At 43.8% G+C, this 27,042-nt stretch overlaps 1 protein-coding gene and 1 pseudogene across 2 annotated transcripts in view; one reads left to right on the top strand and one right to left on the bottom strand.

Annotated features, from left to right (window-relative positions):
- ANGEL1 (angel homolog 1 (Drosophila)) overlaps positions 1-20,158 on the bottom strand; it is a 31,188-nt gene extending 11,030 nt beyond the window's left edge. The window contains exons 1-7 of the mRNA XM_011949517.1: positions 19,963-20,158; positions 16,278-16,853; positions 14,815-15,041; positions 14,328-14,397; positions 12,976-13,409; positions 10,392-10,515; positions 9,984-10,094 (exon numbers count right to left, since the gene is read on the bottom strand). Of these exons, the coding sequence (XP_011804907.1) occupies positions 9,984-10,094; positions 10,392-10,515; positions 12,976-13,409; positions 14,328-14,397; positions 14,815-15,041; positions 16,278-16,853; positions 19,963-20,026 (1,606 nt within the window). The 5' untranslated portion in view covers positions 20,027-20,158. The remainder of the gene's footprint in view (positions 1-9,983; positions 10,095-10,391; positions 10,516-12,975; positions 13,410-14,327; positions 14,398-14,814; positions 15,042-16,277; positions 16,854-19,962) is intronic.
- Positions 20,159-20,287: 129 nt separating this feature from the next.
- On the top strand, positions 20,288-20,812 carry LOC105517124 (annotated as a pseudogene). Its single transcript, XR_001002617.1, has one exon. The product of XR_001002617.1 is annotated as a cytochrome c oxidase subunit 6A1, mitochondrial pseudogene (transcript).
- The last annotated feature ends 6,230 nt before the right edge of the window (positions 20,813-27,042 follow it).

Raw genomic sequence — 27,042 nt, 5'->3', positions numbered from 1 at the left:
ACTATAGACCAATATCCCTTATGAATACAGATGTAAAATTCCTCAATAAAATATCAACAAACCAAATCCAGCAAAATATAAAATGATTATAAACTATGACCAAGTAAGATTTATCCTAAGAACGTCAGCATGGTTTAACATCTGAAAATCATAGACTGTGAAACATCACAATAGAACACTTAAGTTTAAAAAAAAAAGCCACATGGTTATCTGAACAGACAGAGGAAAAACATTTGACAAAATCCAACACCCTTTCATGAGTTAAAAACACTCAAAAAACTAGGAATAGAAGAAAACTTTCTCAACCTGATAAAGATAATCTGTGAAAAACTCACAGCTAATATCCTACTTAATGGTGAAAGACTGAAAGCTTTACCCTTAAGATCAGAAACAAGAAAAGGGTGTCTGTTCTCACCAGTTCTATTTGACACTGTACCAAAAGTTTTAGTCAGAGTATTTATGAAAGAAAAAGAAATAAAAGGTATCTAGATTGGAGTAGAAGGAATACTATTTCTATCTGCAAGATGACATGATCTTATATAGAGAAAATCCTAAGAAATCCACTAAGAAACTATTAGAACTAATAAATGAGTTCAGCAAGATTGCAGGTACAAGATCAATACACAAAAATACTTCTATACACTAGCAATCAACAATCCAAATATGAAATAAAGAAAACAATTCCATCTACAATAGCATCAAAAATGAAATTAGGAAAAATTTAATAAAAATAGCGTAGGCACACTAAAAATTACAAAACTTGGAAAGAAATTAAAGATCTAAATAAGGAAAACCAGCCCATGTTCATTGGCCATAAGACAATATTGTTAAAATGGCAATAGTTCCCTAGGCAACAGACTGAAAGGAAAGAAACGAAAGGGGAGAGAAGAAAGAGGAGAGGAGGGGAGAGGGGAAAAAAAGGAAAGAGGAGAGGGGAGGAGAAGGAAGAGGGGAGGGGAAGGAAGAAGAGGGAGGAAAGGGGAGAGGAGGAGAAAAAGGATAAAGCTGTTCAAAAAAAGGATATGGGAATGTTACAAACAACTTCACGCCAGTATATTTGATAATTTAGATGAAATGAAATACCCACTTAGGCCAGGCGTGGTGGCTCATGCCTGTAATCCCAGAACTTTGGGAGGCTGGGGCAGGTGGATCACGAGGTCAGGAGATTGAGACCATCCTGGCTAAAACTGTGAAACCCCGTCTCTACTAAAAATACAAAAAATTAGCCGGGCGTGGTGGTGGGTGCCTGTAACCCCAGCTACTCGGGAGGTTGAGGCAGAAGAATCACTTGAACATTGGAGGCAGAGATTGCAGTGAGCCGAGATCGTGCCACTGCACTCCAGTGTGAGCAACAGAGCGGGACTCCATCTCAAAAAAAAAAAAAAAAGAAAGAAAAAAGAAATTCCCCTTTATATGCCTTATATTCTACCTGTTAGATTTCTATATTTTTTCTTTTTGTTGTTCCTACACAGTGTATTTTTTTCATTATATCTTTTAATAAACATGTATCTTTATAAAGGAACACTACTAAGTTCTGCACATTAATTTTGTACCCAGCTTACCTTCCAGAATTATCTCAATGCTTAATGCTATTTTAGTTTATTCTCTTGGATTACCAGTTTTAAAACAATATCATCAGCAAGTAATAATTTACCCCCTCCTTTCCACTTTTATACTTCTATTTTGCTGTATTTCTATTTTCTACTTCTAATTCTGTTGGCTGGTATCTCCAAACACAGTTAAATCACGATAGTCTTGTCCTTGTCTTGTTCCTAACTTTAACATGAATGCTATTAGAGTTTTTTTCTTTAATCAAGATGCTGTTTGGAGTTGAAATAAATATATTTCAATGGTGTAAGAAATTATCCATTTTTTTCTTAATTTAAGAGGATTCGTTTTAAAAGAATCTAGAATAGATGTTGAATGTTAACAGATGTCTCTTCAACATCTACACAGAGAATGGCACAAGTTTCATATATTTTAGATTTCACACATATATAAAATTATATTAATAGATATCTCAATATTGAACCATCCCTATATTTCTAATAAACTCCAGTTGGTCATAGTATATTACTCTTTCAATGTGCTGCTAGATTTTGTTTCCTGATCTTCCATTTAAATTTTTTTGCATCAATATTCATAGGTGGAGAACATTAGAGTCTCTAGTTTTCTCTTTCTGCGTATTTATTGTCAGGTGTCAGTGTCAATATTATTTCATAAAAATAACCTGGCCCCTCTCTCTGTCTGTACTTTGTAACAATTTAAATAATGGAAATATATGTTTTGAAAGGTTTGAGGACATTCCCTATCAATCTGAGCCTGGTGTTTCTGAGGGACTGTATCTCTGAGAACTTTTCCTATTATTTTTCACCCCATGGTCATTTAGACAATCTCCATGGGAATCAGTTTTAGTAAATTACATTTATATGCCATCCAAATTTTCCATTTCTTTTGCACTTAGTTGAGCAAAAACAACAACAAAAACCCTTGTGAGTCTTGATTCCTCTGTATCTGGATGCTTGTTACTGCTCCTCTTTTCCCCCTTACATAGGTTAGCTAATGAGCTTTTTTAATTGACAGCTGCTTTTCATCCAAGCAACCAACTCTTAAGGGTTTATGAGTTCTTCCATTTTTCTGTTTTTAAAATTATTTCCATTTGAATCTTCTTTCCTTCTGCTTTCAGTTTCTTTCTTTTTTCTAATTTCTTGAACTGGGTGCCTTAATTCACTTTCATCCCTTCATATCTATTAATATCATTCTATGATTCTAAATATTCTATGTAATTCTATGAATTTTTCCCTGAACACCATTTTAGCTATATCCAACAAATATAAAGGTATTTTCATTATTGTTATTTTCTAGATATTCCGCAATTTCAGTTTAAATTTTCCTCTTTGATCAAAAAGTTTTTTAAATGTCCAGTTCACAGTATTTTTTTCTTTTTCTTTTTTTTTTGAGCTAGGGTCTCGCTCTGTCACTCAGGCAGGGGTGTGATCACAGCTCACTGCAGCCTTGACCTTCCGGGCTCAAGCCATCCTTTCACCTTAGCCTCTGGGTGGCTGGGAGTATAGGCACATGCCATCATGCCTGGCTAATTTTTCTATTTTTTGCAGAGACAGGGTTTTGCCACATTGCACAGGCTTATTTCGAACTCCAAGACTCAAGAGAATCACTTGCTTCAGCCAGCTTCCCAAAGTTCTGGATTACAGGCGTCAGCCACTGTGCCCAGCCTCTTTTTCAATTTTAACTTACATGTTTATTGCATGTGCTTTATGATCTAATATATGATCAATTCCTAAGAATTTCCTACAAATTCTTAGAAAGAAAATGTCCTCTCTGCTGTCAATGTTCGGTGTTTGATATATATGAATCAGATTTATCATCCGACATGTTACTTAGTTATTCTATATTCTTAGTCATCTTTTATCTACCTGATCTACTGCAGACTCAGAAAGATCAATTAAGTCTTCTACCTTTAGTTATTGTCTATTACTCCATGTTACAGCCTATGGTTTCACTTTGTGATTGTTGATGCAATGTTATTTGGAGCATAAACATTCTTAACACTAGTATCTTTGAGTTACATCCTTTATCATTACAATATGCCGCACACACACACACACACAAAATCACAGTGACCTGCAGGATCTTAAACATGATTTCCCTAGACACCATTTTTACCATGCAGCACTGTGAACAAACAGCACTGCTGTGGCAGTCATACAGGACTCAAGGCTTCCATCTACTCTGCTCCAGGTCACATGAGCTGCTGCCTCTACATGAGCTCCAGCCTCTTCCTGGGCCCATTCAGCAATAGTAGCAGCCAAACACATGCAAGTTCCTCTACAAGTACTTGGGAAGAGGATCCTCAGTTGTATCACACAACAGGCAGTAGAGAAGCTGGACTTAGGACTTTCCTGCTCTTTTATGATGTTAGCTGTAGGCTTGTTAAAAAACAAACAAACTAAAATTAACTTTTCTGCTTAGAAAAATGACCAGATAGGCCAGACACAGTGGCTCACACCTGTAATCCTAGCACTTTGGGAGGCTGAGGCAGGGGGATCACTTGAGGCCAGGATTCAAGACCAGCCTGGTCAACATGGTGAAACCCTATCTCTACTAAGACTACAAAAAGTTAGCTGGGCGTGGTGGCACGCACCTGCAATCCCAGCTACTCGGGAGGCTGAGGCAGGAGAATCACTTGAGCCCAGGAGACAGAGGTTGTAGTGAGCAACAGAGTGAGACTCTGGGCACTCCAGCCTGGGAAACAGAGTGAGACTTTGTCTCAAAAAAGAAAAGAAAAGAAAAGAAAAAGAAAACTGACCAGATAGCCTTAGCCTTTGCTGTGTGACTATGCGACCTTCTGGTCAGTTTGTCAACTAGGAGTTTACAAAAATCACTCATTAGCAATTGCCTTTTCTGTAATGTGCTAAATTGTGCACATGGTTTGCTCTTACTTGTTAAAAGACTTAAAGCTCCAAGATTCAGTATAATGGGCCAGTGCCTATGAGAAAGAAAACACAGTAATTCCTTTTAATGTCTGCTATGGTCTAAATGTTTGTGTCAAATTCATATGTTGAAATCCTAACCCCCACGGTGATGACAGTAGGAGGTGGCACTTGGCACCTTGGGAGGTGATTAGCTCATGAGTGTGGGGTTCTCACAGATAGGATTAGTGATCTTATAAAAGATGCCCAAAAGAGACCCCTTTCCTCTTCCTCTTCCACCACTGAGATGATGATGCTCATGAATCAGGAAGCAGGCCCTCACCAGACACCAAATTTGCCAGTGCCCCTTTTTTTTTTTTTTAAAGACAGGGTCTCTGTTGCCGAGGCGGGAGTGCAGTGGGGCAATCATAGCTTACTGTAACTTCAAACTTCTGGGCTCAAGTGATCCTCCCACCTCAGCCTCCTGAGTAGCTAAGGCTACAGTTGCATGCCATCATGCCCAACTCATCTTTTTGAATTTTCTGTAGAGACAGGGTCTTGCTATGTTGCTCAGACTCAAGTAATCCTTCCATCTCAGCCTCCCAAAGTGCTGGTATTACAGGTGTGAACCATTGTACCCAGCCTCTGCCAGTGCCTTGATCTTCAACTTCCCGGCCTCTAGAACCATGAGAAATAAATTTCTATTGTTTAAAAGCTACTCAGTTTATGGTATCTTGTTATGACAGCCCAAATGGACTAAGACAGTATCTTTAAGAACCATACTGGAAAAAAGAAATCATTCATAACAGAAATGTTAACAATGAGGGAGAACTTAAAAATTAAATACCCTTTTAACAAATTATTCCATTACAAAGGGAGTTGGGGGCTGGGCCTGGTGGCTCACACCTGTAATCCCAGCCCTTTGGGAGGCCAAGGTAGGTAGAACATTTGAGGCCAGGAGTTTAAGACCAGCCTGGCCAACATGGTGAAACCCTGTTTCTACTAAAAATACAAAAACCAGCTGGGCGTGGTGTCACATGCCTGTATATCCCAGCTACTTGGGAGGCTAAGGCACGAGAATTGCTTGAACCCAGGAGGCAAAGGTTGCAGTGAGCCAAGATTGTGTCACGGCACTCTAACCTGAGTGACAGAGTGAGACTCCGTCTCGAAAAAAAAAACCAAAACAAACAAAAACAAAGGGAGTTGGAAATAGTAAAAATCACAATGTATTTTATTATACACATTGATGGCGCAGAATGCTCCAGTACAATGTAATGTCAGCTTATGGGACAATCAAACCATCACTACCTAGCACTGAATCTTTCTCTGTACTCAGAGGCTCCCCATTCAAGCTAGTGTCACAGTTAAGTTGTCATGTTTTGAAATGCACAGTTGGGTTGGATGATTCTGGTATTGAACTGGAAATACTGTTAGCATATCTAAACAGAGCCTCTAGAAAAAATGAACTCACACACTAAGATCTCCTTGTACTCCATTCATGGCCCTTTTAAAATAAGGATAGTTGGCTGGGCATGGTGGCTCACTCCTATACTCCTAGCACTTTGAGAGATCGAGTTGGGAGGAAGGCTTGAGCTCGAGTTCAGGACCAGACTGGGCAACATGGTGAAACCCCGTGTCTACAAAAATTACAAAAATTAGCTGGGCATGGTATCATGTGCCTATAGTCCCAGCTACTGGGAAGGCTGAGGTGGGAGGATACAGTGAGCCACGACTGTACCACTGCACTCCAGCCTGGGTGAAACAATGAGGCTCTGTCATGAAAAAAATTAGATTTAGACTCTTTAAAAGAGATTCATCAAGAGCCTGTTCAGCCCTGCGTAGGAGCATTGAACAAACAGAAGGGTACATTCAGAGTATGTGGAGAATGAGTGTGTTTACCCATATCTAATCTCAATTTTCAAAATACTACTGTTATTTTGCACCGTTGGGGAACTGGCTATTTTGCCCCTATAGAATGAGTCTTTTCTACCTACAAAGTGATTGTCAGTATATATTTTAAAGGTTCTTGGTTTAATTTTGTTACTATTTATGTTTCATTCAAGTACATCACTGATTTAAATAACCTATTCTTAATATGAAATTATCTAAGTGAGATCCTATTACTGTTTTTGTAATCCTAAAACACTGAGCTCCTCTGCCTGAACCTGACTGACACAGAATTTACTTATCCCAGTTCCTGTACCTGCTGGTTCACTCAATACAGGGTGGCCATCATTGTTATTACTATTGCTATTGACAGAGCTGTAATAATACTTTCACTTTGCAATTAAAAATAAACTGGGCCACAGACATGTTTGTTGCTCTGTGAAAAATGCCAATTCAAATTAAACTCTTACAAGAAGCAAATAAATTCAGTGTTAATCAGCAGTCCTTTTACTATAGTTTTCCCAGCCATTGCTTAGTTGCCTTCAGTTACTCCTCTAGTAGTTTCTTGAAGAAAGGTTGTTAGTTGAGTATAATATTCTTGAACTGTATCTTCTTTCCTAGAAACCTTAATCCACTGTCTTCTGGAGTTGGATGTCAATATTAAGAAGTCTGAAGTCTTCTGGGTGCGCTGGCTCACACCTGTAATCCTAGCACTTTGGGAGGTTGAGGTGGGCAGATCACCTGAGGTCAGGTGTTTGAGACCAGCCTGGCCAACATGGTGAAACCCCATCTCTACTAAAAATACAAAAAAATTAGCCATGCATGGTGGCGCATGCCCAGAGTCCCAGCTATTGGGGAGGCTGAGGCAGGAGAATTACTCGAACCCAGGAGGCGGAGGTTGCAGCGATCCAAGATAGCACCACTGCACTCCAGTCTGGATGACAAAGCAAGACTCTGTCTCAAAAAAAAAAAAAAAAAAAAAAGGTCTGAGGTCAACCTCATTACTGCTAGACTTCAAAGTAGCTCAATCTTTTAACTGCCCAAAAGACTCTTTCATCTTTGACTTCCAGGAACCTCACTAGAATGTCTTAGTATTAATTCTCCTACATCTTTAGTCTCACTGTCACCCAAGCTGGAGTGCAGTGGTATGGACATGGCTCACTGCAGACTTGACCTCCTGGGCTCAAGCAATCCCCTTGCCTCAGCCTCCTGTGTAGCCAGGACCACAGGCACGCATCACCATGCCTGGCTAATTTTTTGATTTTTTGTAGAGACAGTGTCTCACTTTGTTGCCCAGGCTGGTCTCAAAATCCCGGGCTCAAGCAATCCTTCTGTCTTGGTCTCCCAAAATGCTGGGATTATAGGTGTGTGCCAGGGTGCCTGGCTCCTTTATCATTTTTTACTGGGACACATGTCTTCTCAATCTGAAAATTCACATCTTTTCACTTTGGGAAAATCTTTCTTGAATAATTATCTTTAAATATTTTTTCTGTGTTATTACATTATAGGCTTTCTTCTTTGGGAACTCCAATTATGTATAAGTTAAATCTCCTTTATCTTTCACTACTGTCATTTTCTCTCTAATCCTTTCTAACCTTTTACTTCTCATTTTGTTTTTTTTGTTTGTTTTGTTTGGATTTCCGGGCCTGTCTCTTACCTTGTTTTCAACAGTATCTATTCCTACTTGTGCTGCATACAATTTTGTCTTTATTTTTTGTAATATTTTTATGTTTTATTCCACTTCTTTTCTGAGCTCTGCAGCTTACGTTTCATCTTCTGATGGTTTGCCACATGCCTGAACTTACTTTATAGGCAGTTATTTTTGTGCTCTTTCTTTCATAAAGACAATTTCTTGACTGGGCGCAGTGGCTCACGCCTGTAATCCTAGCACTTTGGGAGGTCAAGGCAGGCAGACTGCCTGAGGTCAGGAGTTTGAGACCAGCCTGGGCAACATGGTGAAACCCCTATCTCTACTAAAATCCAAAAAAAAAAAAATAGACAGGCATGGCGGCGTGCACCTGTAATCCCAGCTACTCAGGAGGCTGCGGCAAGAGAATTACTTGAACCCAGGAGGCAGAGGTTGTAGTGAGTCAAGATGGTGCCACTGCACTCCAGCCTGGTGACAGAGTGAGACTCCGTCATAAAAAATAAATAAATAAATAAATAAATAAATAAATAAATAAAATAAAAATAAAGACAACTTCTTTATTCATGAGAAAGTAATCATAATTTCTATAAGCCCCATGGCAATTATTTTTATTTTTGAAGTTAAACATTCTTTATCAGGCCGGGCGCAGTGGCTCAAGCCTGTAATCCCAGCACTTTGGGAGGCCGAGACAGGCAGATCACGAGGTCAGGAGATCGAGACCATCCTGGCTAACATGGTGAAACCCCGTCTCTACTAAAAAATACAAAAAACTAGCCGGGCGCGGTAGCGGGCGCCTGTAGTCCCAGCTACTCAGGAGGCTGAGGCAGGAGAATGGCGCAAACCAGGGAGGCGGAGCTTGCAGTGAGCTGAGATCCGGCCACTGCACTCCGGTCTGGGGGGACGGAGCGAGACTCTGCCTCAAAAAAAAAAAAAAAAATTCTTTATCTGCCTTTTGTTTTTCTGTTCCTTTTTTCTTGTAGTATTTTAGTACAGATTCCATGCTCTTCCTTTTTGACAACCCAGCTTTGAATTAGTTGAGGTTTTTCTCCACCAGTTATTTGTGCAAAGTTTATATAAGGGAAGGACTGGGTATTTCAAGTAACAGGAATTTTCTTTTTGACACAGGGTTATGTAGGCATCCTTTTAATCTTTCTCTCCCAAGCCAAAAGAGATACGCAGCTCTACAAGTATCTTATCTACCCTCTCTACCACTTGACCAAATTGCTTAACAGAAATCCGGCTTGATCCTTGATCAGTCCTTCCTCCACTGCCTCATATGATCAAAATTGGTCCAGAGACTCTCCTATCGTGACCTGTGCTTTCTATTCTTGTTGGAAAAAAAAAGGGTTTTATGCTCCAGATGGAAAAAAGTACTCAGCTAGTTCTTTCTGAGATCCATATATCCCCCAGATAAGTCTCTCTATACTTCCTCTAGCACCCCTGCATGATCTCCAGTGCTTCTTGCAGGCATTCCTTCTGTGTTGTGGTTCTTGGTGTCAGATATCTTCAAATCTCCCAGTTTTGTCTACAATAGAGTTTACATTTCTTTTTTCCATTCTCCTTGTTGCTTTGAAGTGGTTTCGGAGACAAGAAGGGGAGAATGTCAAGTATACGCTGCTACATTCAATCTGAAATTTCTCAGTAGGATCAACTTTTATTAAAACCAGAACCACTGTCACCTTATGATTTTCAAAGCCCCATCGTGTATAACTTCTCCCCTATATATGCTGTACACATGCTAGTCATTAACAACTTAAGTCTAAAAAGGTTAAGTGGCTTACCCAAGCTCTCAAAGCTAGTTAGAACCCAGGTGTCTTGATTCCTGGTCTGGTGCTCTTATCACACTGCACATCCACACAATGGCCACTGAACTCAACTGAGCTTCCTTCTAAGTATACGTATTACCAGAAGCGAATCTCTAAGAATTACACTTAGAAAAGAGCAGGAAACCACATAACTGACAAACATCAGGAGTGAAGAAGAAAGAAGACCAAGAAACTGGGATTCGTTTCCATTACCTGGCTTAGTATCTGTCACCCCTTCCATGAGGACCAATCCTACTGGTCGAATACAAGCGATGCCGCAGAAGCGGAAACGTAGCAGGAAGTCTCGACCATACTTGCGTCTCTCTGTAAACCAGGAAAAGCCATATAGTGAAAGAAGATGAAGCAACATGCTGAGACCTCCTTAGTACCAAGCAACTTCCAGCATAGATCCACAGAGGAAGGATTCAGAAGACAAGGAGATTTTCCAATGGCTGTGATTTAAAGTTGTCCATTTTATTGGACGGCCATTGGGAAGACAGTGAGAAAACAGAAGAATCTGCTAAGAAAAATGAGGGATTACACTTTTTGTCATTGAGACACCAGCTTTCTCCCAAAATGGACATGAAGACACAGTCAACCAAGAATGTGACATGTGCTCACCTGATCTCTTGGGGTGACAGGAGACATACTGACAGCAATCAGTGATGCCCAGGGAGCTGGGCCACAGGGGGGCCTGCAGCTTCCTCTGGTAAAGCTGATGAGAGAAGTCTTCCTGTCCAGATACCTGCAAGGAAAGAGCAGGGTGGGAATAAGGAAACCAAGATAGAAAAAGGAAATAACAGCCCAAGTTTTGGGACATGTGGACAAATACAAACACACACAATCACACACTACATACATGGTATAAGCAAGCATGTAAGTCTCAGGGGCAGGTTAAAAATAAGGACCAAATTAAAATCATTACTTTTTCACTGGCAACACTAAAATGTCCATGAAACAGGAGGAGGATAAGAGACTGAATCAAGGGGAATCGAATAGTATGAACACATGGTTCCCCAAAGTTAACCTCCAAAAAATCAATACAATTCTCCTCCACAGGGAATATCAACTCTCACGGGCTTTAAGTTGCAATGGTTAAAGGTTTATCCTCATCTTTAGATCTTCTGGATCAAGGTCTAATATCCTGAACCTATTACTGGGAAACCACAGGGTGAAACCAAATGGGAAAGCACCAAAGCACTTTACCGTATCTACGTCACCATCCTCGGTCAAAGCCAATGAGCAGCCTGGGAACGGACAAAACGTAGTAGGGGAAACATTCGGCAACATCAGTCATCTGCACATCTCCAACGTGTGTAGCAAGTCCCTTTATGCCATTTAACAACAACAAATATTTGAAAGCCAAAAGACACTAGCTAGGTGCTGGGGATAAAGTAGCGATAGACAGAATCCCCCTGCCCTATAAGGGCGTAAATTTTCAATAAGTCATCTGAAGTAAAACAGATCTGCAATTCAATGGCCACTTAATAGCTGTGTGACTTTGGGCAAGTTAGTTAACTCTCTTGAGTTCAATATCTCCTACTATAAAATGGGATAGGCCAGACGCAGTGGCTCACGCCTGTAATCCCAGCACTTCGGGAGGCCAAGGTAAGTGGATCACCTGAGCTCAGGAGTTTAAGACCAGCCTGGCCAACATGGCAAAACCCTGTCTCTACTAAAAATACAAAAATTAGCCGAGCATGGTGGCACACTCCTGTAATCCCAGCTACTCAGGAGGCTGAGGCAGGAGAATCACACGAACCCAGGAGGCGGAGGTTGCAGTGAGCCAAGATCGTGCCATTGCACTCCAGCATGGGCAACAGAGCGAGACTCTGTCTCAAAATATAAATAAACAAATAAAATGGGATAATAATACCATGTACAGTTAAGAATCTTAATATCACTACCAGTTACTGACTTTGAACCAGATACTAGAAAACACTTTACACGCATTATTTTATTTAATTCACCCAAAAAACACCTCTGAGGCAGGTCCCATTATATCCCCCATTGTATAGATGAGGCAAATTGGGTTTAAGAAAGTTAAGTAATTTGTTCAAGGTGGCAGAGCAGGGATCTGAATTCAGGACTGCCTGGCTTCAAAGCAAGTGCTCTCATTCACTATGCCTAACAGTGCCTGCCATGTGGCAGGCAGTCAATTCTTTTCCTGGTTCCCTGAGCTCCTTGATTACAGCTCCTTTAGGGCAAGATCATGCCTTTCTCTGCACACATCTGGCTCATTTACATAAAATCCCATGTGCGCAACAGTAATTCAATCGTTTTGTGTCCTTCCACCATCATGCCTTGCCAAAAGTTAGTCAATAAATTGAAACAGCAGGGGCAAAATAGAGGAACAAGGAGATTAAGTGACATAAAGAAATCAGCACAAGCTGATAAAACTATAAGGTGTCTGTCATCAACACTCAACAGTTAGAAGGAATGAGATCCATATGCAAATTGCTGAGTGGAAAAAAACAAGCTACAAATGAAACATATAGTAGTGTATCATGTTTATAAAACACACATGGCAGATTACATATTGGCTGTTATAAGCAATCACAGCACAGTATTTGAGGGTAAGAGCTCTGCAGCCAGACCACCTGGTTACAAATCCTGGCTCCACCACTAACTACCCGCATAACCTACGGCAAATTACTTCACTTTTCTGGGCTTTAGTTTCCTCATTTATAAAATGGAAGCCATGATGGAAATTGTGAAAACTAATGAGTTAATGAGTATAAAGTGCTCAAAATAGCACATGGCACAGAGTTAAGTGCTTAACAAATGTAAACACTGATTACAATACCATACGAACATAGATATCACTGTAAATGCAAAGAAAACAAGCTAAAAGACTACCACCAAACTTAGAATGGTCATTATGTGACTCTAAGAGAATAGAAAGGGAATGTGGGTAATAAAACAGGCCTGTGCCTTACTGTATAATGTTTAAGTTCCTCCAAGTACATACTCACGTACTACTTGTGAATTATGATAAAAACTGAAAAAAATCCCAACATGCCGAAGTACTCAAGAATTCTTAACTTCCAGGCTTGGGTACAAGCTATTCAACATAACAAGAAAAAGGAGGAACAGGCCAGAACAGGTGTACTGAGGTCCCTGCCACAGAAGAAGCACTGATGCTAACAGCTGAATCTCTCTCTAGACCATGTTCCCACCCCCACTGTGGCCTCTCCCATTTCACCTTCCAGGCTGGCATCCCATGGTACTGGAGCTCTCCATCCCTGATGAAGTTGTAGAGAGGTGAATCAGGGACAGAATTTAGGTCCCCGCACAAGATGATGGGGCAGTGGCTGCCATCTGACAATCTGGCCACCTTGTCCACTTCTGCCAGGAGAATGGCCATCTGGGCCAGCTTGACATCACCCCGGCGTGGGTTGTAAAGGATATGGGTATTTGCCACACAGAGCGGGGCCACCGAGACTTGCCCCAGGCCTTCTGGGACGAGTGGTTGCAGTAGCAACACTAAGCCCACATTATCCCGATTAAGTAGCTCCAAGCCAGGCCGGAAGTACTCCACAGGGCTGGCACAAAGCAGGCGGAATCTGGTGGGCTTGTAGCAAACAGCACAGCCATCGGTTTTACACCCGGTCCTCCTCTTGTAGAAACAGGTAAAGCCTGCAAGGAAAACCCCACCAAGGAGATGGGTCAGAGTCCTTAAAGCCTGAATCCCTTCCAACCAGCACCAGCAGTCCCAGTGTGTGCTCCTGAGGCACTCTTCCTGCTACTCAATAAAGAAGCCTTTGCCACTTCCTTGGTTCAGCAGGTTCCCCCTTACAGTTGTAACTAGGTGACTGAGGGGCTGGAAGGGCAAGGAGGGAAGGATATGAAGCAATGTAACATGATAGAAAAGAGCCCAGAATCTAGAGTCAGAGAAGCTGGATTCCTAGCTCCACATCTACTAGCTTTGTAGCTTTGTGATTCTGAGGAAGTCACACGAATTTTCAGAATTTCAGTTTTCTCATCTGTAAAATGGGAATAATAACACAGTCTCACCACATTGGTTACTTCAAGGATCAAATAGCAATGTATGTCAGAATTGCTTTAAAACTGCAGAATTCGGCCAGGCACAGTGGCTCACGCCTGTAATCCCAGCACTTTGGGAGGCTGAGGCAGGCAATCACGAGGTCAGGAGATCGAGACCATCCTGGCTAACACGGTGAAACCCCGTCTCTACTAAAAAATACAAAAAACTAGCCAGGCGAGGTGGTGGGTGCCTGTAGTCCCAGCTACTCGGGAGGCTGAGGCAGGAGAATGGCATAAACCAGGGAGGCAGAGCTTGCAGTGAGCCAAGATCCGGCCACTGCACTCCAGCCCGGGCGACAGAGCGAGACTCCGTCTCAAAAAAAACAAAAAAAAAAAACAACAAAACAAAAAAACTGCAGAATTCTACTTTCTCAGGCACACATGGAAGGAGCTAGCTCACAGGTGAAACTGAGGGTTTACCAAGACAAAAGGGAAGGATGGGGTCTTCAGGAGAGAGTAGGCAAGGCTGTAGAAAGAAAAGCTGGCAAGCATCCCAGGGAGCTGCATTACCCATCATTCGCAGAGAGGGTTCCAGCTGCTCCCAGTAATGATCTTCCTGAACTTCCTGGAGACACAGGATCTGGGAAATCGACAAGGAATCCAATCACTCCGGAGTGCTGGAATGTGACCCCCACCCTCTAGGAGCAGGTCCTGAGGCCAGGTAGGAAGCTGCTGGGTCACAGTGAAACTTCCCAGTCACCAACAGCAAGAACAGGCCCAGACCTAAGCTGAAGAGATTAGACATGTGCACTGGATTTTCCTGCTCCTTGAATCCCTCAAGCCTCCCTTCCTGCATAAAGGTGCTGGAGAGTGCATACCTAGGGAGATTCTTCTCAGCATCTGCCAACAACTCACTGACACCAGGCAGGCAGACTCCAGCCCTAGATAGGACTCCAATCATTTGAACAACTATGGGGTTGAACTCATCTTCTAAGAGCACTGGGAAACAGCCTAGGTCCAGCAACAATGCAAGATGACAACTCCCCCTTTCACTCACATCGGGGTCCCAGTGCTGGAATTCCTGCATGAGGTTCATGAAGCGATAGTTCCAATTGAGGATGTCTGGATGGCAATGTAGATAGAGCTCTGAGCTCTGTTGCATCAGGTCCTGAGCCAGGATGTTATAAGACATCAGAGTGAACTGGAACTGAGGGCCATCTCCTGCCTTCAGGCCCTGAGCATCTGGCTGCGTAGAGAAATCCTCCCATTCTCGCCACAAAATTTCTGAAAAGGGATTGGGAGAAGCATTCCATGGCAAGTACAAGTAATGCAGAGGCACCACCACCTCCACTCCTGACTCAGTAATATTATGCCTGAAGTTCCTTTTACCATCTGCCCTGTCACCCATCCCTCTCTGTGGGGAATTGAGTAGCACTCTATGAACATTCTTCAGATGACATGGTTAGCTCCACAAAACCAGAGATCTTGGCCTGCTCACCACTACATCACCAGTACCTAGCATCTAATAGATGCTCCATATATGCAAGCTGACAATCTCTCATTTTTGATAAATCTATATATCTCTGGAGAATCACTCAGATGAGTGTGCTTAACAGTCACCTGAGGTTAAAGACATTTCTAGAGTTAACTGCAGCCCTGGGTGTTTTCTGATCCCTAAACCTGGAAGAGTCTGTGGGACTAGAAACCACAGTGTGTCCCCATCTCCCCTATGGCATGTGGCAGCATAGTGGATTTCAAATCTATTGATGCCTTTCTTCAAACTTTAATGGACTCTGAATATACAACACAAATAAAACTGAGGTGATTGTGACTGAGATAGAGAATAGAGGCCCTGAGACCTCTCCATCCCTACCCTCAGAAAGCCCTAGGGTTACCACCAGAGAAATGATATTGTGGAGAAACAGAACTAGAGTATGCTTTCAGTTCTTCCCCTACCTGGCTTTATGACTTTAGGCATGTTCTACTACCTCTTTGCACTGTGATTATTTCACCTTTAAAACCATGGGGCTGGATGAGATGATCTGTAAGGCCCCTCTAGATCTTACATGCCAAGATTCTTAGAAAAATAGAATGCAAGGCCGGGCGCGGTGGCTCAAGCCTGTAATCCCAGCACTTTGGGAGGCCGAGACGGGCGGATCACGAGGTCAGGAGATCGAGACCATCCTGGCTAACACGGTGAAACCCCGTCTCTACTAAAAACTACAAAAAACTAGCCAGGGCGAGGTGGCGGCGCCTGTAGTCCCAGCTACCCAGGAGGCTGAGGCAGGAGAATGGCGTAAACCCGGGAGGCGGAGCTTGCAGTGAGCTGAGATCCGGCCACAGCACTCCAGCCTGGGCGACAGAGCGAGACTCCGTCTCAAAAAAAAAAAAAAAAAAAAGAAAGAAAAATAGAATGCAGTGGCAGAGCTCCCTACCATAGAATCTTCTCTTTAGCAATGGCTCTGCCCACACCTGAGACACCCTGCTCCCTTGGCTCACTCAGTCAGTTGTCAGACTCACCATGATATGGTATTTCCACTGGGGGAGGTTGAAACTGCCCCAGGCCCTCAAAGGGCCAGATGGGAGCCTCTTCCTGGGGCACAGGCTCAGGTGCTATGCTCCAGGCCAACACCGCCGGGTCCTCTTCCCACTGCTCTGTGGCCAGGGCACCCACTGGGAGGACAGCACAGTCTGCATACTGGGGGTCCGTCTGCATGGGGATAGCTGCCCACATACGGCCCTCCACCTCCGGCAGTGGTTCCTCTCCTAGCATCTCAGGGAAAGGCTCGTCCAGGTTCTCTGCTGCCCGAAGGTCACTCAGCTGCCTGCTGGACCACTTGTCCTCTGAAGCAGCATTCTCTTCTCCAGGATTATCCATCAGAAGTGCCAGGCTGCTCTGGGCTAGTCCTTTATCTACAAGGGGCCCCTCACTTGCAGTTGAGAGTACCTGGCTCGACCCTTCTTCTCGCCACTGCTGCAGCAGGCCCTCACATTCCTCCTGCTCAGGGCCCCGAGGGGCCATGGCAAAGTCGCCTTCTACCTGGGAGGATGAGCTCTTCGCCAGAAGGACATTTTTTCGACATGTAAAGAAAGCATCTAGGAGGAAAGCCAAAATACCAGGTTATAAGACTGTCATCCAATCCACACTCTTCTCCCAGCTAAAACATAAGCCCAATAAAAGCAAGGCCCATATCCACCTTGCTCATCACTGTACCATCACCGAGCCTGCCCACCTTAATGCCTGAACATCATCATCATAATCAGGGCAAAGTATTCACTATGTGCCAGGCACTGTTCTTTACAAGTGGTGACTAATTTATAAGGCAGGGATCTGATAAATATTCAGTGCATGAAAGAACAGCCCTCTCACATAATCTAGAACACAGATGGGCACATATAACCCCACTCCTTTTACATGACTTAGTTAAAACTATTAACAAACTCTTCGGTTCTAAGAACCACATTACATTAGAACCAGCACTTGACTGTGAATCAGAACTGTGGGTTATGATCTAGCAGCAAAATTAACAAAACTGACCTTGAACAATGGCCCTAGTCAGATGGAGTTACTCTTGACTGTAAAATGGGAACAAGAAGCCAGGTGTGGTGGCTCCCAGCACTTTGGGAGGCAGAGGCTGAGGCAGAGGCAGCAGGATCGCTTGAGGCCAGGAGTTACAGACCAGCCTGGGCAATATAACGAAACTTCATCTCTACAAAAAATTAAAAATTAGCCAAGTATGGTGGCATATGCCCGTGGTCCTAGCTACTTGGGAGGCTGAAACGAGAGGACTGCTTGAGCCCAGGTCGAGGCTGCAGTGAACTGTGACTGCCCTTCTGCACTCCGGCCTGGGAGACAAAGTGAGACCTCAATTCAAAAAAATTGAAAAAAAAATTTTAATTTAAAAAAAATAGAGACAAGCGAAGTTTGAATTAGATAATCTCTAAGAGCTTTTCTAGTTGTATAAATTCCCTGATCTATGAATGTATTCCAAAAGAAAAAGTCCTGAAGTAGACAGTCTCAAAAATCTATACAATTCACATCTCAGCAAAGGCCCTTAAGCCTCTTCTTAAAGCTACTTATTGTAATAAAATCTTCACAAACTTCATTATCTGCTTTCCCATTCCACAACACATCAGAGGCCATAAATTACAAGGTGCCAACAATTGACAGTAAGAGACAGCTGACATCTCTTTGCTACTGCAGCCACAAATCACAACCAACAGGCAAGAAAGAACGTGGGAAAAACTCTAAAAAACTCTGAGCACAGTATTTTGGTGAGAGCAAACAACTCCCACACTCACACACTCAGCCATTTATTTACAGCACAGGACAAGTGACATGCATGATGCTGGCCCTCAATCACTAGACTCATTTTACTGGCAATTTTTTTTTAAGGCAAGAAAACTTAAAAGTGGCTCAAATATTGAAAGACTGTTCAAATATCTTGTTTGGAGCCTATGCATATTTATGTCTTTCTAAACAATGGTTTTTAACCACGGTGATTTTGCCGTCAGAAGACATTTAGCAATGTTCAGACACCGCGGTTGTCACAACTGCAGCAGTGCCACTGGCATCTAGTGGTTAGAGGACAGAGACGCTGCTGAACTTCCAACAATTCACAGGACGGACCCACAACACATGATCCGGCCCAAAACATCAACAGTGCTGAGATTGAGAAACCCTGCTCTAAACCTACAGACTGGGTCATTGAGCTTTAGTCTCAAGGACTTGCTAATTATCTGCCCCTTGAAACATCCTCTGCGTGTATCAGATGGCAGAGGTTCTTTGGTTCATATGCACGAAGTTAGAGGCTTTCGATTTTGGCAGATGTCTTTTGGCAGTGGTGGTGGTGGATTTTCAGCAGCAGAACGCTTCTGTTTTTTTAAAATCTTATTTGTAAACCAAATATGCCAAGTAAATATAAGTGGGACTACTGTAATGTGTAGGTGGGGAGGGGCCCTCCTCTGAGATCCTTAGGACTCTACTGGTCTGGAAACCTCTGGACTAGTATACTATATCACTAAGGCTGCCATAGAGGGCATTAGAAGAGCTCCAGGAGTAACAGCAACATAGTTAAAAGAATATCCTTAGTTCTCTGAAAACAATTACTTCTGTGGAGTTTCCCATCCCTCAGAAGTATGGACACACAAGACATTCCTGAATTCATTGAGTGCCTACTATATACCGAGCAATGTGTTAACACCAGAGATACAGCGAACAAAATGGACGTGGCCCTGCCCTCCTGAAGTTTGCATTCTAATGGCAGATACACAGTAAAAATAAATTTTAAATATTTCTATATGAAATATATATTATCAATGACACACACTTTGTGTATCAATTGTGTAAAGTTCCACAAAGGAAAACCACAGAATACACAGTTGGAGCCCTCATTCCTAAGTACTTCTTGGTCCTGTCCCATAAATTAAAGGCAAAAAGTCTGCGAGTTCCATGGGATCTCAGAAACTGATGGTCGCATAAAACCCTCTGTAATTTCAAAGCCCAGGAACTGAGAATGCAGACAAATCACGAAAAAGTAACGAAATAACCACCCCCTCTGAGGTATCGACTGGGCATTGCCCCCACCCCAGCACATCTCCCTCTAAACCGCCGGGGCTGGGGGCGGGAATGCTCCAAAGCTGAGATCTAAATGTGTCTCTGACTGAGCGTCCGTTTTTCAACCAGACACCGGTGAGAGAGGAGCAAGAGCTGCCAGGTGGCAGTGAAAGGTGAGTGTGAAGCTGACCTGGCGAAGACCGGTGCGTCTAGTACTTCGGCCATAAACCTCCCAGAGCCGACCCGCCTCACCCGCCGAGAATTTGGGCACTCGCCTCGGTCCGAGCTGCTACCCCTTCCCGACCCCTCGGGGTGCTGGCTTGGCCGACCCCACAATCTCTCTGCACCCCCAGGGCCAGGAAAGGGCCCTGCCCGTCCACAGCTCCTCTCCACCTTAACCGTGGCCGGAAGCCATCTGACAACAGCGGGAGGAGGGGCCGCCCACGAGGGTCGTCGGTCGGGTCCAGTCCTCGTGGGGTCAGGAGGGGCCCGCGGGACAAGGGCTCAGGAACGCCTCCCTACACGTCGGCACTGCCCGGAGCACGGTAGTCCTAAGGCCCGGACAACCGCACGCCGCTCCAGGCCCGCGGAGCCCCGCAGAGGTGGGCCCAGGCCGGGCTCCTGTCTGTCGGTACGCCTGGCCGGTACCTGAGAGGGCGCGGAAGAGGCGCGTGGCCGGCAGCAGCAGGTAACACAGGCACGACGCGATCATGGCCGGCCGCCCGCGCCCGCCTCCGCTCCTCACAGCTGCCTGCAGGGCCTCCCTCAGCTCGGCCCCGCCCCCGGCCCGGTCCGGCCCACGTGGTGCAGCCGGCGCTCCCGCCGCCGCGTTTCAACAACAACTTTATTGGGAGCGCAGGTCTGTGGGTGCGCACGCAGGAAGTGGGAGGAACCGGTTTCCATGGCAACTACCCTAGCCTAGCTCCCGACTGCCACCCAAGCGTGCCGGATTAAAATTGAGTGCCTCGAGTCCAGGTCGAAAATGGCGGCAGTTGGTGCGTCCCGGGTTTCTCGGCTGCTGGGTCGGTCCGGCCCACAGCTGGGGCGGCCTATGTCGAGTGGCGCCCATGGCGAAGAGGGCTCAGCTCGCATGTGGAAGACCCTCACCTTCTTCGTCGCGCTCCCCGGGGTGGCAGTCAGCATGCTGAATGTGTACCTGAAGTCGCACCACGGAGAGCACGAGAGACCCGAGTTCATCGCCTACCCCCATCTCCGCATCAGGACCAAGCCGTTTCCCTGGGGAGATGGTAACCATAGTCTATTCCATAACCCTCATGTGAATCCACTTCCAACTGGCTATGAAGATGAATAAAGAGAATCTGGACCACTACCTGGGCACCAGGGACCACAGCACTGGTTTGGACCATTACTCTGCACATGGACCAGAAAAAGTATACGGGACCTTAAGCTCATCTTCTTGTATCAAACGATGACTGGTATACTGGTCTTCCATCCCTTTGCTTGTGGCAGGAGATGGCTTAAATAAATAACTTAGACTAGTAAAAAAAAAATAAATAAATAAAATAAAATAAAATAAAATAAAATTGAGTGCCTCACTGGAGGCCCCATAGTGTTATTCAAAGCCCACAGTTTATTCCCACTTCTGCCACTAACTAGGTGTCCACCTTGTGACCACACTATAACCTCTTCGCCCCTCAGTTTCCTCACCTGTAAAATGAAGAGCTGGACTTTCTCTAAGGCTCCACTTAACCTTGACTTCTAGCCTTTCTCAGCCCAGAAAGGAAGCGAATTTTTCCCCATTTTCCCCCTTTTCCTGCCTCTACTTCCCTGTCTCAGATTCTAGGTCACAAATTGAGTCCTACCTTGCTTCAGGAAGTAATATTTTGTCTCCTTCCCCACTTTCTAAATGGGTCTTCTTTTTCCTAATCTAGGAAAACAGGGTGTCCCATTGATAAGGGAGTCAAGAAAGAAAGGAGAGAGGACAAAGAGAGGAGAGAGAGAGAGAGAAGAGAGAAACTTCCACAAGGCCAGGGACCAGTTCTGGCTGGTTGTTTGCTTACCTTGAGGTATCTCTAATACAGTCCAAGCACCTACTGTAACCAAGTACCCAGCTTGAAGGTTATATTCTTGTTATATTCTTTTATTTCTTTGTTTCTTTTTGTTCAGTTAACCACTAGGCACCCCGCCGACACCCTATCCCCCCAACCACACACACACTATTAGCATATCTAATTGTATGTTGGCTTAAAAGTTCCAGAGACTAAATCTTGAAACAGTATAGGCATCTGTGGAAATCTCCCCCACCAGGAGATTGCTTCAAGGCTACAGTTAATTTACAACTCAGCCCAGCCCGAGATGATGCCAGCCCGTTCACCAGATGGGCAGTAACTCAAAGCAAGTCATCAGAACTCATCACGAAGACCTGCACTGCCTCACCCCTTGCATACCCTCCATACCAAAACTTCTTAAAGCCTCGCATTTTGCTTGGAAATGTGAAGCAGTTCCATTAAAGCAAAAGCCTGGATCGTTTTTCCCCACTGCTAGCTTTGGTTTGTAATAAAGTCAGTCTCCTTCTACCATACCACGAACTTGCTCACTGGTTTTGCAAGTGGCCAAATGTGCATTCGCTAGCACTACTAGCCACCACATAAGCCTTTGTTGACTGGTTGAACAAAGCATATGTCACTAAATGAAGGCCAGTTCTGCCATCACTTCTGTGCCACCTAGCAACCTCTTTGAGTCTCTCTTCCCTAGTCTCCCTCCCCCAGTCTTCTGCCCCAAACAGGCTCTGAAGGAGGGACTGGATGATACACCCAGTTTCAGTACCCAGTGTCTGAGTTGTGCGATTTCCAATTTGTGGCTGGAGACTTGGTTGTTCAGGGAAGCCTTCTGGGGAGTCACCAGATCCTGGACCAGCTGGGTACATCATAACACTGAAAGGCTAAAAGGAGGAAGAAGGAGAGAATTATTGTGGCCTTCCCACTACTTACCCTTAGTTCTAGAGGTGGCAATGTCTGCCTGCCTTCAGGCAACAGCACTCATCCCTTTGTTTGAGACGAAACAGAGGCCCCAGCAATCTGAAGGTTGGGAACCTCCTTAGAAATTAGTGCACAAATGGTGGATCTACCAAAGGCGCTCCTGAGGTCAGGCCCCCTCCTTTGATGTGGCTTGAGTAAAACTCTCCTTGTACCCTCCTTCCATTTTGTACCATGAGTTATCCAGAAGTCCAAGTTCCAAATCAGATCCTAATCAAGGGTAATGGTTCCCTTATCTCTACTGGGAAAATGCTTTCAAAATACAAATTTCTAGGCCCCACTCCCAGAGTTCTGATTTAGCAGCCCTGGAATGAGGCCCTTAAACACTTATTCCAATGCATGGTTTGGGAACCTCTGCTAAAGGATCTAGTCTCAATTGGGCTGTTCAATGCACATGTGTGGGCACAGTGTGTCAGCCCAACTGATCCATGTTCTTTCAGAGGCTTTTTCTGAGACTAATTAAGTGAGGCTTCCCTCTTTTTGTTTCCTGGTCCATAATCAGTTGTGTTGGAAGGTGTAGGGTGATATGAGGATCACACACTTTGGAGTTAGTGTGGTGGATCTCAACACCACCTACGTGGAGATCCTAGCTCTGCCACTTTTTACCTGTGGAACCTCTCAGGTTGCTAAGCTCTTGGGGCCTCAGTTTCCTCATTGTGCCTGACCCAGCATCAACTCTCAATGTTTACTATTACATTTTTGGATTTGGGCAAAAAAAACAGCTCCAGACCCTGCTGACGTAGGATCTTCTTCCACAATTTCAGGCTAAAATAGGGTTCCTGCCCTTCCAACTGTAATGAGTATTACTAAGCAAGCCAGTAACTACAGGTTCCAAGGAGATTGGGCCTGAAGGAGTGGAGCCTTAGGCTTCCCCAGTCAGAGGAAAATTAAAAGTGTAATGTGCACAGTCATTGTGGCAGAAATATCCCAAGAAGAGAGACGATTCCCTCAATTCATTCCAACTGTGCTAACAATGAAGACAAGTGTGAGCACCTGCATCCATCACCGCCATGGTTTCCAGGGTGCAGAACCTATCTAATGGAGCAAGTGGGAGGTTTTGCAATACTTTGAGAGACTTAAGATGGTCTCTTAAAGGGACAGTTCCAGTGTATAGGAAATTTAAGCCCTTGAGGGCTAAAATTTTACTTATGACAACAAATATATGTGGAATTCCAACAGAGTGGCTACATTTATTAACTTATTGATTGAACATGTGCAAATATTGGGGTGGCATAGTGCTTTCTTCAGGATCACAGAGGCTACTGACCAACGCCTGGAACAGGGCTGCCCAGAAGAAATATATTGTGAACCACACATGTAATTTAGAATTTTCTAGTAGCCTCGTGTAAAAAGTAAAAATAAATCAATTGATAAAGCTAGTGAAATTAATTTAATAATATTTTATTTTACCCCATTGATCCAAAAATTTTGTATTTTAGCTTGTAATCAATAGTTCAAGATGAGATATTTTATGTTCTTTTTTTGTACTAAGTCTTCAAAATCCAGTGTGTGTTTTACTTGGACATCACATCTGAATTTGGACTAGCCTTATTTCAGGTCCTGAATACTACAAGGAGCTAATGGCTACCATATTGAACATGGGCTGGTCTAGAGAGCGCAAACAGCTTCTCAGATAGGATAGGCTGAAAAGATTTGCTCATCTTCAACTCTTATGATAACCCGAGGCCTCTATACTCCTAGTGATCTGCCTTCTCTGAGCCTAGTATTTTCTTTGGGAATCTCAAGATTTATGGCTAGATATTCCCAGAATGTACGCCAGATTAGTCTGAATTACTGGATTCATTTGCTCACTTATTCACTGATTCATGCATCCATGTGTTCATTAGAGATTTATCAGGCACTCATCAATGTTTACCCCACCCTCAACCTTGACTTTCCTTGACCTCCTGCCCACTCCCCGATTCCTTGAAACTTCAGCCCTGGACTCACAGTCTTCTTCCCTACCTCTAGTCCTCCTGTCACCAGTGTGGATGAGTCATCCTAAGCCCTGGAAGCTCATTGCCATGATCTCCTCAATGACCTTCCTTTCCATGTACTTCAGATACTCCCTTCCCTGGCTGCACCTTGGATATGTCATCACTGGGCACTGTTTCCCCTCTGAAATCATAAATTCACACACCCACTCTGAGGGCATGGCTTTCTCATGGCGTTCTGCCTCTCCCACTTCTACTTCATCTTTTCTTTTAACTCCATCAAACCCTTGATTTCTCTATTCTGTCCTTCTCAAGCTTTCTCTCAGTCATCATTTCTTTCTCTGTACAACATGGAATTCCCATGACCCCTCTTTTAAATCACTCTCCCCAATATCATCAACTCTCCTGCCCATTGTTCTTGGATTATATCTGCGTAGGTCAGTAAAACTATTCTTCTTGTCTCTTACATCTGGGCTGCTGAGCACCGATGAATAAAATTACCACCTCCATAGATTGAGGCCATTAGTGTGCTAGTCTCCAACCTCTCTTCTGCCCTCAACCCTCCCCAGCAATTCTATGCTCTTTAATTAGCTTTCTCTCCCATTCTCACAATGATCATTCTTTTCAAACTTGCTGCCCTATTGCCTCCCTTCTTGCTCTCAGGAGATTATCTCCCCATCAACTTTAGAGAAAAAATAGAGCCACCAAGTGTAAATTCTGTAATCCCTGTTGCTACAACAATGCATTGACCAGCATCTCTAACCACCTTTTCCTCTTCTCCCAACACAGCAGTTGGAACTTCCACCATGCTCCGGACCCCCTCCTGCCTGCCTCCTCTGAGATGACGCTCCTTCTACTACCCCTCTCCTTTCCTTCACTGACCGCTTCTCATCAACATTTAAGACATGCTCAAATCACTCCTGTCAAGAAGCCCTTCTTCAGTGCCAGGTCCCCTCCAGCTAGCCCCTGCGTTCCCACCTCTCACAGCCAATCTTCTTGCAAGAGTTGTCTGCAGCTGCTGTCTACAATTCCTCACTCTTATTCATGCTCATTCCACTATGATATAGCTTCCACCACCATCATGCCACCAAAACTCCCTCCTCACTGTTCCTGATGCTTTCCTTGTTGAGGATAGTAGGGTCCTGCAGAAAGAACACGCCCTAAGCATTATTATTTCCTGAATATTCTGTAATTTTGCATAACTTCTCCCTTCTTGTAAGATTTTCTTCCCTTGGTTTCTGTGACATTCTTGTTTTCCACTTGTCTTGGTGGATGTCCTATCCTTGTGTCCTTCACTTCTGTTCCTCTCACCACCATCCTTTCCCTGATGATGTTCCTAGGATTTCTCCTTTGGCCTCTTCCCTCCTGTTACTCCACTGTCCCTTCTTGAGAAAGTCTCACCACTCCAATGGCTTCAAATACCATCCATATGCTGAAAACTCACACATCTACATTTTTAACCCAAATCCTTTTTCTGGGCCACAGACCCATAAATGTTTTTGCCTGTGGACCTCTCCCAATGGACACCCCAGCAGCAACTCAAAGACAACCCAGGCAAAGCTGTACCCATCACCTCCCCACCACCGTCCTCCAAAAGACTCCTGCCCCAGCTCCTCTGTTCTCTCCTTTAGGAGTGGCACAACCATGTACTGAGCTATCCTGGCCCCCGCTTTTTTCTTCTCTTCTTTCTCTTTTATATCTGATTGATTCCCAAATCCCAGTGGTTTGGCCTTCTTTGTATTTATTCAGTGGATCCACTTCCTCCAGCCACTCCTGACTAGTGTTGATTCTCCTCTGCCTGGATCCATTTTCCACACTGCAGCCAGAGCAATCTTTCACTGTGTGAATCATATCAGGTCACTGCTGCCTAAAACCTTTTACTGCAAACTCCCACTGTCCTCAAAATGTAAGCCAAGCTCCTTGGATTAACTGTACAGTCAATTCATCTCCCACCCCTAAGTGCTTTCAGACCCACCTCTCAGTACCATGAAGGCTTACCTCACAAACCGGTAGTTCAAAAGCACAGCAGTTTAATCAGAGGGTACAGCACATGCTAGTTATGTAGTTTCTGAAATACTAGCCCCACAACAAAATTGAAAAGATACAAATTCAGCTGATTTTCAACAATGGTGAAAAGACAATTAAATGACAAAAGAATAGTCTTTCAATAAATGGCAATGGAACAATTGAACGTCCACACGTGAAACAAATGAATCTCAACCTATAACTTCACACCTTATACAAAAACTAACTCAAAATGGGTCACAGGAAAAGTTCTGGAAATAGATGGTGGTGATGGTTGCACAACATTGTACGTATACTTAATCTCACTGAATTGTACACTTTAAAATGTTAAATTTAATGGTTAAATGACAAATTTTATCATGCATATTTCACTGCAATAAAAAAAATTAAATGGGTCATAAACCTAAATGCAAAAGCCAAAACTATAAAACTTCTAGAACAAAACAGGAGAAAATCCACATGACCTTGGGTTAGGCAAATAATTTTTAGATATGACACCAAAAATGTGATCCATAATAGAAAAAAAACTATTTGTATAATTTTGACAAAATTTGGCTTTGTTAAAATTAAAACTTTTACTCTATGAAAGACATTGTTAAGAGAATGAGAAGACAAGCCACAGACTGAGAGAAAATATTTGCAAATCACATTTCTGACAAAAGACTTATTTCCAGAATATATCAAGAATTTGCCAAACTCAGCAATAAGAAAATAAATAACCCTTAGACCAGGCGCGGTGGCTCAAGCCTGTAATCCCAGCACTTTGGGAGGCC

This window comes from Colobus angolensis, unplaced genomic scaffold (genome assembly GCF_000951035.1).
Source record: "Colobus angolensis palliatus isolate OR3802 unplaced genomic scaffold, Cang.pa_1.0 Scaffold3, whole genome shotgun sequence".
NCBI lineage: Eukaryota > Metazoa > Chordata > Mammalia > Primates > Cercopithecidae > Colobus > Colobus angolensis.
This window is presented reverse-complemented; position numbering and strand designations above follow the sequence as displayed.